The 12500-nt window shown below is 38.1% G+C and overlaps 2 protein-coding genes across 2 annotated transcripts in view; both read left to right on the top strand.

Moving 5' to 3' along the window:
• The window catches only part of LOC122255321 (uncharacterized), a 14342-nt gene extending 13293 nt beyond the window's left edge, over positions 1 to 1049 (top strand). The window contains exons 7-8 of the mRNA XM_086534327.1: positions 1 to 70; positions 252 to 1049. The exon at positions 1 to 70 is cut by the window's left edge and continues 47 nt beyond it. Coding sequence (XP_086390453.1) covers positions 1 to 70; positions 252 to 482 — 301 coding nt within the window. The 3' untranslated portion in view covers positions 483 to 1049. The remainder of the gene's footprint in view (positions 71 to 251) is intronic.
• On the top strand, positions 669 to 11768 carry LOC122255322 (uncharacterized). Its single transcript, XM_086534425.1, has 12 exons — positions 669 to 927; positions 3960 to 4003; positions 5091 to 5147; positions 5542 to 5597; positions 5903 to 6114; positions 6247 to 6444; positions 6619 to 8238; positions 8480 to 8595; positions 9202 to 9333; positions 10018 to 10212; positions 10679 to 10795; positions 11442 to 11768. Exons 1-12 carry the CDS (start codon positions 669 to 671, stop codon positions 11667 to 11669), a joined length of 3234 nt encoding a protein of 1077 aa, XP_086390551.1. The 3' UTR covers positions 11670 to 11768.
• Positions 11769 to 12500: the final 732 nt, after the last annotated feature.

Here is a 12500-nt window from a genome sequence, read left to right as displayed (position 1 = left end):
CTGGTTCGTGTACTGCATCACGAGCCTCTTCCTGGTGGTTGTCACTGTTGCTTTCATCAACTGGTGCAAGGTGGGGATGAACGACATATGGTTGAAAATATCTATACAGAAAAAAATAAGATTTAAGCAGATAGGATTGACGTATATTAGGAAATAAGTGAGTCATCATTTATCAGGCATATTAGCTAGACGTTGTATAAATAAGTCTATTTTGTCAATTAATTCTAAGAATGTCGTCTCCACTCCAACAGAAATGTGCCCCTGCTTTCTTGCTTTGGGTGAGGAAGAAAGAATTCAAGTCGCTTGAGAGGATCCAGTCTCGGCGTGCTGCCCTTGCTTCCAGGTTGAATATCCTTTGCCGCATCGTGTGCCCTATTTTGACCGGTCTCTTCTTCGTGTTCTATCTGACCATGGCCGCGCTCATCAAAATACCAGACTTACCCATCGATATTCCGAACTACCAAAGTTTCTTCTCTGAGTGATTCTCTCTCAGGTTGAACTGTTTTTGCTTCTACTTCACGCCTGAAAGACTCACCACCAAAAGCTATCTGGTTTATTTTAAGAGACAGTTTGTTAATGCTTTAGCTTCCATTCTGAACCTAAGTAGATTAACTTTCAACCCAGTTTGACTTGGTTTGATTGTTTTTTCCCCAATCAGCACTGATCAGATGAACTGGAAACAATACTATGACAGTCAGTTATCAAATACGACCCCTGAGACAGTCTCTAATACAATCAAATTAAAGGTTATAACACTTCAGATACCAGTGAGTCTGCAGCATGAATTCAAACAATCTGATGACTTTAAATTCTCAAAATTCAAATTTCGACCCAAGAATTTATTTGACATACTCGGAGTCTCTAAAGCTGCAAGTCCCTTTGTCTTTTTTCTAATATCAGATGTCAACATCATGTCCACTCGTCCATGTAAATAATGCACGTGATGGATAACACAACTAAGTTTATGAGAAACTGTGCAAATGAGACATGTCTGCAGATATTCTCAAAGTTCCTCACACGCTATAACTGCCTGTGTTCAGTGGCGGCTCCAAGATGTTTTAAGGGAGGGGAGGGGGGAGGGGGGTAGGGTTCAGAGGGGGTGACAACTTCCGAATGTAAGGGAAGATATAACTTAGTCTGTAGGTATTTCCAGCATTTCCTTGGCATTTATAAGCTATTCGACACAAAAAGTTTTAACACTGTAGCTCCAATCACATATTTCATTACATCGTGTATTTGTCTAATATGGAGGTGCAGTGTAACCCCCGCCCTACCCCACCCCGCTTTCTCTGGATCCACCACCGCCTGTCTTGTATGCTAGTGAGGTTTCCCTACTAACCCTGACTAACCGCTGTGAGTGAGTCAAGAGATCACTTGGAAACAACAACAAAAAAAGAAGATAAGAATAAGCGCTCTTGCTATGCGTAATCATATATAGTGGAGGTTAGTCTTGTAATAAGAATCCTCTCAGATATCGACAGTTTTTTTCTATTTAAAAGAAATCACATATTCAATGAAATTTCTGTGCCTCGCTAAGCCAAAGATTCTTCACTTCGCTACAAAGGTTCTATATTTCACATTAGTATGTTCTTTTTCACTGATATGATACTTATAATATATAGCACTTCTAGAATAGTTAAATACATATAAAGAAATGGTTGTTTAGCATCTACGCCTCAGGTTTTCAAATTATTGCATTTTGAATTTCAAAAAAAACAAATCGTAAAATTCTAGACTCCCCCCCCTCAAAAAAAAAAAAAAAAAAAAAAATTGAAATCGTCCTTCCCTGAAGAAAGATTCTTAAAAAAAAAAAAAAAGATGAAGAAATCCAGGCCATCTTTGCAAATTGAAGCTTGAAGGATTCTAACCAATCATTATTACTATTATCACTAAAATAATATTCATTTTTATCATCTAATTATAATCATTATTATGTAGAGGACATTTTCTAAAGGTAAGGTTCATGGGTAAGCTAATAAATAAATCGTAACACAGTAAAATAAGTGTTAGCGAGGTCCACAAAAAAAAAAGTGTTCTGCGTTTGGGATTATTCACTGTCGCTAGCTCAACAGAAAATAAAAAAGACTACATTATATAAGAGTCACGCACTTTGCCATGATACACACGAGCACTAAGCTACTAAGGTCTTCACTTGACCCCTCTCACTTGACCTCTTCACTCTCAGTTAACCTCCTGACTTCTTGCTTTTAACCCACGCAAGAAGCCCATGTGTTTTGAAGGACATGGGTTGTATTTTGGACAAGGTGGGCTCCCAGACCTAACTCCCACGAGACTTACGGACAATTACAGTAAACAAACATTTGCAGGCTTGACCCGCGGTGCAAATAAAACCTTATGCTTGGCAATTGCAAAAAAATGAGGAAAAGGATTTACGCACACTTTGATACAACGAGTTTTGACAGCTAGTTGACCTCTGGCATGCGGAATCATCAGTGTTAGCTGGTGTCTTCTCTAAATACTCTATAATCATCATTATTGATATTATTGTCAGTATCATTGTTATTATTATTGTCATTATTACTATTACTATTATTATTGCTACCATTATTATCATAATTTTCCTCATCATTATCTTTATTTTATCCTTATTAGTATCATTATTGTTATTAATATTATCATTATTATTATTATAATCATTATTATTATAACTATCATTATCATTATTAGTTTTATTATTATAATCGTTATTATCACCATCATCATAATTATAACTGAGATCATTATTACTATTTACAGTTTAAATATTCAATAGTCTTTTCATAAGTCTGATGTCAGAAGCAGAAGCATGTCTTGAAAGAGGTTTAGAATATCCTGAAACCTCTCATGAAATAATCTTTGCCAGAAGGCTTGTAAACATTCCTTGAATTAAATTCTGAATGGATGGACGATGTTATTTGATAAGTGTTGCTTGAGATGGCAGGGACGTGGTGAATTAACATATTCTATTATTTAAGATATTCTTAATTTCTTTTCTTATTTATTATTATTATTTTTTTTTTCTCTGATATGTTTTTTTCTTCATCTCTCTCTCTCTCTCTCTTTCTCTCTATTTATCTATATCTCTCTCTCTCACACACATAAACGCACGTACACACGCACGCACACACACACACACACACACACACACACACACACACACACACACACACACACACACACAGTACTTTGTTTTAAAGTTACTCTTGGGTGTTGGAGTACTAGAATATGGCTACAATAGAGGGAACATAGACATATCTTCTATCTTTTATTTTCAAGGAATGTTATTCTATATATTAATCAACTTGTGAAATTGATTTTGAATTAGGGCATCAAGGGGATACAAAATGATTAGCATATGTAGTGAGGTAGAAACTGTCACCAAGTGACAGTTTCGCGCACTCACTCACACACACACACACAAACACATCCATACATACATATACATATATATATATATATATATATATATATATACATATATATATATATATATATATATATATGATACATATGTATCTTTATATGTGTATACATAGTACCTAATCATAACTCCCTCAAAGCAGCGGCCTTCAGTCCTATGAATCCCGTTTTCTGTCGTCGTCGGGTTTTTCAATTTTGAGTTTTCTTTCCGCCGAGTTCCTTCGGCAGGACGACTTTCCTGATGACCAAATTTCTAAATGTCTAAAGTCATGAGCTGGCACCTAGGAAGTCGTCACGTTTCGTAAGATGGAGATATGAATAAAATAGAATAAGATTAACAAAGAGAATAAAAGAATCATAATTAAATTGATGTATACTGTCTATTGAATGCATGTAGTATATATGGACAAAGGAGATAATGATATATAATCATAATATGAAGAACATATGGTCGCAAATTCATAAAAGGCGTTTAATAGGGTCACTTCGATAATAATACTCAGGCACGATGACTTAAAGAACGCTATCCTGGAATATAGCTAGTAGCATAGGAGATACCCAGATACCCATACCAATGTTCGTGGTAAATCCAAGCCACTATTTTCATTTTCATGTATTTTAAGCATCGCTAATGGCACTCGAGAATATATTTTTACTTGTGTCACTGTTCCTTATATTCATTGTCACTACTTAATAAAATTTGAATGGCAGTTGTTAGTTTATCATGTGCCTTACAACTCGCTTTATAAAGTCAAGAGATATTTGCAATGGTAATTGCAGCGATTATGATGGTGATAGTGATGGTTATGATAATGATAGTAATAATGATATTGATAATGAAAATAATTATGTTAATGCTACAACTACTACTAGTAATAATCATACGAATGATAATGCTAATAATGATGATGACAGTGATAATAACAATATAATAATAAAGATGATAATGATCATGATGGTAATAATAATGATAATGATGATAATAGTAATAATGAAAATGATCATGATGGTAATAATAAAAGTGGTAATAATAACAATGGTAACAAAACAGTAATAACAATGACAATAATGATAATACGAGTAACGATTGTAATGGTAATGATAATAACAATAATGATAATAATGATAACAACAATAACAAAAGCAACAGCAATAACAATAATAATGATAATAATAAAGATAGGAACAACATTTTTATCTAAAAAATTAACAATTATGATAATGTGATTCTGATAATGGATACATTATTGTTGATAATAAGAATCATAATGGTCGTTGATTATCACCATTAATATCATGATCATGATTGTTATCATTACCATTATCGATATTATTAGCATCCTTATTATAATTATCAGTGTTGTTATCATTATTATTGTTATTGTTATTATTATTATAATTATCATTATCATCATTATTAACATCAATATTGTTTAGTATTGGTATTAACATATCTATAATCACGATATTACTGACATTCTCATATTAACCATCGTAGTAAATATAGATAACTTTACAAACCTAAACATATGAATAGATTATTCTTTCACTTGTTAGGAAAGAAAGAAAGAGTTTTAGTCCAACATATATAATGAACAGCTTTTGTAGAGCCTTTTTGTTCATTGTACAACGTATGAAGTGTCTAGATTTTGCATGTTTATCTTTTTCAGTGTCTAAGCTATACAGTGCCCAATTTTTATAGTGATATCCTATGCTTTGACCAAGTGGTAAGATAGTAAATAGTCCAGTATTTCGATCGATTATTTTCGTTATTCGAATTGATGTAAGTTGACTATTTGTTGATAGATACTGATAGACACAGCAAATCGACCCCCCCCCTCAAAAAAAAAAAAAAAAAAAAAAAAAAAAAAAAAAAAAAAAAAAAAAAAAAAAAAAAAAATATATATATATATATATATATATATATATATATATATATATATATATATATATATATATATCGTAACTTGTAGTGCATAGAAGAAAGGCAACTTTAGACGATGTTAAAGAACCGCCCAGACTTTGACATTTCTATGCCCCAGTAGCTTCTATCATTGATTGTTTTCACGATACTCATTAATATTCATTATATTCATGCCTTTGCCCTCTCCCACGCTGCAGCTCATTGTTATGCCGCACGAACCCGGATACACAAGGGAAGAGGGACTGCGCTATATGTCTTGAATATCTATCATCCCTGTTTTACTGCCTGGTTACTTTTGGCATATACACTGGTACACGTAAATGCGATGGTGCACAAACGCAACATGCGCAAACAGACACACACACACACACAAACAAACAAAGACAGACACAGACAAACAAACACACACACACACACACACGCACACACACACAAACACACACAGACGCGTTAAATTATATTGTCTGCTCTATAAAACGTTGATATTACCACCAATATAAGTTATGATAAATTATACCTTCATTTCATTTTCCTTTTTCTTTTTTTTTACAAAACCAGGACAGACGAAGCACCAGTTACGTCCCTAACCTTCCCTGTTCTGCGCAAGTGGGAAAGATCCGCAGGCAAATCTCAGCAGAAAAGAGGACTTCAAGAAAGGCCAGGTCGTCTAGGGAGGTGTTCTCCTCTGCAGACTAGATCTACGTTATATTACGTGGCTATCTTCTGTCTGTTCACTTGCTGTCCCCGCGTGAAAGGTCAACATGAAAGAGGTAATCATGATTCAGTCTGGCTTTTCGTGATTGATGTTTAATGTGTTTTAAATTATAATGATTGGGGATACGTCTTATCTTAAATAATGTCTAATAATAGCATCAACTTATTGTTGTTTTCGTAATAATTAGAGCCAGAGAATGCTGTTACCATGGCAACGTTTCAGCGGAATGGAGCTGCCTCTACAGACACTTACCTGAAGTACCTCGGCAAAATGCCAGACCTTGACCAGCTAACACTGTGCTTCCGCTTGTACCTCCTGCAAGCAAGGGACGAAATCATGGTGCTTTCGTACGCACATCCTGAACACGACGACGAATTATACATCGGTGATCATTGCATCTTTTGTTTTAAGGAATCAAGAGAAAAGGTTCTTGGTTCTCCTAAATTGGATTTAAATTTTCTTACACTGAGGAGAGATTGCACTAATGAAGTGTCTTTATAATTGTAGTTCGAAGAACCTGTTTTTTTTTTATATTCATTAAATCGAAGTTTTCTGCCAGGGTTTCATTACAGGAATAAGGAGCTGATGATGAGATGCTGCAATCGCAAGTGGGAACAGGACGTGAAGGTGAATTTAGAACTGCGCGTTTGGTCGTCCATTTGCGTGGCTCTGGACCTCGCAGGAGGGAAGAATGAGGTCCTTCAGGATGGGTTCATCCGGTTCGGTGTCGAGCATGACAAACCCGATCCTCTGCGTGTCCGTGGAGGGGGTCTGTTGTACCTCGGCCAGGACCAGGATCGCCCCGGAGGAGGATTCGCCAAGACCCGAAGCCTGGCGGGGTCGGTGGTGGACCTGCGCCTTTATGACCAGACCCTCGCTAAGGACGGTATGGAAAACTACACCAAATGCGAGCCTATGCAAGCCTCCACTACGCCTGTCGTTGCCTTTACCGATATCAACGATGATTTCGAAAATCGCAATGTTGAAGTGAAAAGACTGAGTGGCAATCAGTTTTGCAATAAATGGACTCCCTATGACACCTTATTCCCCGAGGTGCGACCCTTTAACGAGGCGTCTCATCTGTGCCGCATTCTCGGAGGCAGCCTGAAGGCGCCAAAGAACAACGAAGAAAACACAGCCCTTAGCAACCACTCTCTATCACACGGTGACTCTTGCGGCAGCCTCTGGATAGGGATTCGGCGTAACGTGACAGGGGGCTACTGGTACGACACCACAACGCAGAAGAGAATCTCCTATGTAAACTTTGGGTGCAAGACAGCCTTCTATGATTCCGAGACATGTGCATCGTTCAAACGAAGCCAGGACACCGTTTCTTTGGGCGAATGGGCTCCCAGGAGCTGTGCCATGAAATTTTGTGCTGTCTGTCACTTCGAAGAGCTGTCGTTCATGAAGCTGCGCGGTCTGTGTGAGAGATCGCTGTTCGATCGCGAATACTTCCTCCCCAATACGAACGGCACCCCTGTGTTCAGCGGGGCGTTCTACTCCGTTATGACCAAACACCTCCCCCCTGAAAATGCCTCGGCGTCCGACTTCGGCTTCTGGCAGCTGTCGCGCCTCGACGAACCCGGCGTGAAGGCAACGCTCCCCCTGAGGTTCCCGACCCACTACCCGGTGGGCCTCAACAACTGGACGGTGAGCAACGACGTCTGCGAAGGCGGCGAAGTCACGCTCAGAATGACCTCGTGCAAAGAGCAACAGTTCTCCTGCAACGACGGAACTTGCATCCCCATCCACCAACGATGCAACAAGGAGATCAACTGCCTCGACGAATCAGACGAGGTCGCTTGCGAGTTCTTGGTTTTCCCGTCGAGGTACGACGACAAATCCCCGCCGCCGCGTCTGGAAGCGTCTAGCCCGGTCGGCGTGTCCGTTTACGTCCTAATCATGGCGATGCGCGCGTTCGATCTCACGGGCTTCAACTTCGTCTGTGAAATTGAGGTGCGCTTCTCATGGAAGGACTCTCGGCTGACGCTGCATCACCTCAAGAGGGCTAGCATCCTGAACATCATTCAGCTGACGGATCGCAAGCCGTGGATGCCCGACGTGGAGTTCTTCGGCGATGCCCTGACCACGAGCAGTGTGATTAAACGCCACGGCTTCCTCATGGCTAAGCGGATGACGGAGCCCTTGCCCGACGACAGTGCGAACTTAGAGGAAGGTATGGTCTGGCGCCCAACTGTTGTGTGGTTAGAAATGTTCGCTATAAATTCTGATGTCATATTGGTTGACTTGACTTTGATGATATATATGCACACACACACACACACACACATATATATCTATCTGTGTGTGAATGTGTGTATGCATCTATACGCACGCAATGTCCTCCACAAAGGGCCACTCTTAATCTCTCTCATCATTTCGTATTTCCAAACTCGGCGATTAACACTCGCCCTCAGACGAGATCTTCGAGGGTCGTCACAATCCGCTGGTGATGGTGAGAAAACTCACTGTCACGACGTCTTGTCAGTTCGACCTCATCACGTTCCCCTTCGACACTCAGACATGCAAGCTGGTGAGTCAACTTGTCGGAGAACATGGCGTTCTTTCCTTTTTTGGAACTAATATTTAGAGGAAAAATTAAAGGCGTTTATTGAATGTGTGATGTGAATTAATTTGTGTATATGTGTAGATCATACCATGAACATATGATTATTTGTACGGTAGTCTGCATATATTTGTATTTACATATATATATATATATAATATATATATATATATATATATATATATATATATATATATATATATATATAAATAATATATATATATATACAACACACACACATATATATATATATATATATATATATATATATATATATATATATATATATATATATATATATATATATATATATATATATATATATATATATATATATATATATATTCACACATCACCATTTTGTCTCTCGGTATAACAGGAATTTCAGGAGGAGAGTCCCTTGCATTTGTATGAGTGAATAACTTAATTCTGCCGTAAATTTGCCTTTAGATTCTACCCGCTAGCTTTCTTTTAACCAGACATAATGCTATAAATTTCCCTATACAAAAAAAAAAAACAAAAAAAAAAAAAGGTGTACAAACTAAGGTTCTACTCAAAGTCTCCTCCTTGAAGGGTATGGTGCTTAGGGGGCCGACGAAGGATTACCTCGCTCTTGTGGCTGAAGGACCAGGTGTCAAGTTCGTCGGCAAGAGGAAGCTCATGGCGTACTACCTGAAGGAGGAAGTCATGACAGCTGAGGATGTGGTGAATGAGTGCAATTGTATTCCATAAAAGTTCGAGTAAATTCTTTGATACAAATATCACAGACCAAATAATAACCGGTACTGTCCAAATGTCATGTTTCTCATAATAACACTTTAATAATATTCCAGGCTGTTAAATAAACTCAGTCAATATTTTAGAATTAATCAGACTAGGTAGAAGAATGGTACAACGGCAAAGGGTCATGGTGGGGGTCAGCTAAGGTCATGTCAGCTTGAAGGTCACGAGAGTTTTTGTAATAGATATATGAGTCCAAAGAGGGACTAAGCTTGGGTTAAGAATAGCTTATGTTAGTTCATCCTTTTATTTATGTAAGTATCCACTTCTATCAATAAAATTTTCAAAATCACAGGGAAGTGATGATATCAGGAAGCAAGTCTCACTTCTAGAGAACTTCTGATGTGTTTTGAATGTATAAAAAATGTACTATTAAAGTATTTTTATTGTAAATTTGAAGTAGTTTGAATGTGAAATTAATATAATTAGAGTATGAGTCAGGTTTTATTACGGTACAAGTTTAAACATAGTTTCGGTAATAACAGAATTTGATCATAAATCTTGTCAAGTTATCAACATAACATGTCCAATAAAGCTTCTTAATATCAGAGATGAGTCTGACAGTCAATTCCTTTTCATTGGAAAAGTGAAACTCACTTTCACTCCCAGGGAAACTACAGCGGCCAAGTGATCGTGCTGAAGTTCCGGAACCTCTCGACCTTCTACGTGACGTCGACGTACATCCCCACCTTCATCATCGTCGTCATCGGGTACATCGTCTTCTACTTCCCCGTCGACGACTTCAACGAGCGCATCATGGTGGCGCTGACGGCGCTCCTGGTCGAGGCCGCCTTCTTCACGCAGGTGGGTGGGGGGAGGTGGGAGGGGAGGGGGGAGGGCAGGGGGCGGTGCGAATGGGTGTACATGAGTTGGTGTTAATCGACGGTGGCATCGTTTACTATATTTCTTTCTTTCACTTTCTCTGTTTCTGTTGCTGTCTCTCTCTCTCTCTTTGTTTGTCTGTCTCTATCTGTCTGTGTCTCCCAGTCTCTGTCTCTGTCTTTCTCTCTCTCTCTCTCTCTCCGTCTATGAACTAGATAAGGAGAGAGAGAGGAGAGGGAGAGAAAGAGAGAGTGAGAGAGAAAGAGAAAAAGAAAGAGAGAGAGAGAGAGAGAGAGAGAGAGAGAGAGAGAGAGAGAGAGAGAGAGAGAAGGAGATTTAGATAGAAAGATAGATAGATAGATAGAGAACTGGCAGACAGATAGGCAAACAAACAAACAGAACGAGAAACAGATACAAAGTGCGATAGACACTTTATGTATCCTTGCAGATGAGCGCCTCCATCCCTCAGACCGCATACCTCAAGTTGATGGACATCTGGTTCGTGTATTGCATCACAAGCCTCTTCCTGGTGGTTGTTACGGTTGCATTCATCAACTGGTGCCAGGTGAGAGAGATCAGTTTGAGGGTGTCTAGGGTGAAAAAGTGTGACTATTTGGCTGCAGGACTTGAATAGGTCGAGGGTCTTCCAGGGTGAAACAAGTGTGACTAATTGGCTATAGCAGTTGCATGGTTTGATGGGGGTAAAGAATTGTAACTGGTGGCCTAATGGAATTTTTAATAGTTTGAGGGGGATTAAGATGAAAAATTGTGAAAGTAATTGGGACTTCATGTTTGAGGGTGTTTAGGATAAACAATGGGTTTCAGGGTATTTAAGATGAATAAGTTCCTAACAAACATATTTTTTGTGTGCATTTTTCACCTCTCAATTTTTTAAGGAAGGTGGCATATCATTTTAGAAGTTATTAATTTATTCAATTATTCATTTCTAAAGCTTGATATCTATCGTATTTCAAAATAGATAGTGGCAAAATAAGACATACATTGACATTTACCTTGATTACACATTATGGACTTTTTCAGGCGACTTTAACATACTAGAGAATATTCTACCAGTATTAATAACATATTCAGTTGTTTTAGAGCTAGTTTAGAGTACGTAACAGCAACAAAACAACAGTGACAGGCTATTTTGGGGGATAGACAGAAATGCCTTTTTTTCGTATGGTCTAATGGCATGACCTTCCCAACAGAAAAGTGCCCCCGGTTTCTTGCTGAGGGTGAGGAAAGAGAAAGACAGAGAAACAGAGAAGCTACAGTTTCGTCGCACAGCCCTCGCCTGCAAGTTGAATACCCTCTGTCGCGTCGTGTGCCCTATTTTGACCGGTTTATTCTTCATCTTCTACCTGATGATGGCCGCACTCATCGAAATACCTAAGTTACCCATCAAAATCCCGAGTTACCAAAGTTTTCTTTCTTAGCGATGCTTTGTTTACAGTTGAGGTGTCAGAAAGTTTTACACTGATTTTTTTGCGCAGATTTCCCCTCATTTATGGGCAGATTTTTCCTCCGTGCATGATGTCTCCTGATTTGGAATAGTTACGATACGCCACGCCCTAAGTCCCCCACGATGTGTATCTTCCAGTTGTGAAGGCATAACAGTTGGTATCGTCACTTGTGGGTGAGCGATAGAAAATAAAAACCGTTATGAGACCGTCACTGGTAAAATACAATACGAAATATAAAATTAAACTACAACTTACGATACATTACCGCACCTGTGGTAAAATTCCAAGCTGAAACTCACTCATGATGAGTAAATATAGCGAAAGAGTTCCCAGGGACTTTAAACACAACTCGAGGAACATGAGGTCATCTCGAACAAGATGATAGTGATGATGATGATGATGATAATGATGATGGTGATAATGATGGTGATAATAATGATGGTGATGAGGATGATGGTGATGACTAGTGGTGCTAATAATGATGATACTACTACTACTACTAATGGTGATAACAATGATAATAATAATGGTGATAATTACGATAATACTTATAATAATGACAACGATGATCATACTGATAAACGCAATCATTTTAATGGTACGAATTACAATAATAACTATATGATAATGGTAATAATGATAACAGTAATGATAATGATCATGATGATTATGATGATGGAGATGATGGTGATGGGAATGATGATGACTGGTAATGATAATAATGATAAGAATGATACTATTACTACTAATGGTAGTAACAATGATAATAATATTGGTGATAATTACAGTAATACTTATAATAAT

This window comes from Penaeus japonicus, unplaced genomic scaffold (genome assembly GCF_977035675.1).
Source record: "Penaeus japonicus unplaced genomic scaffold, GWHDUDI00000001_assembly GWHDUDI00000041, whole genome shotgun sequence".
NCBI classification, from domain to species: Eukaryota; Metazoa; Arthropoda; class Malacostraca; order Decapoda; family Penaeidae; genus Penaeus; species Penaeus japonicus.
Note: the sequence above shows the minus strand (reverse complement) of the source record. Positions and strands in the feature narration are given on the sequence as shown.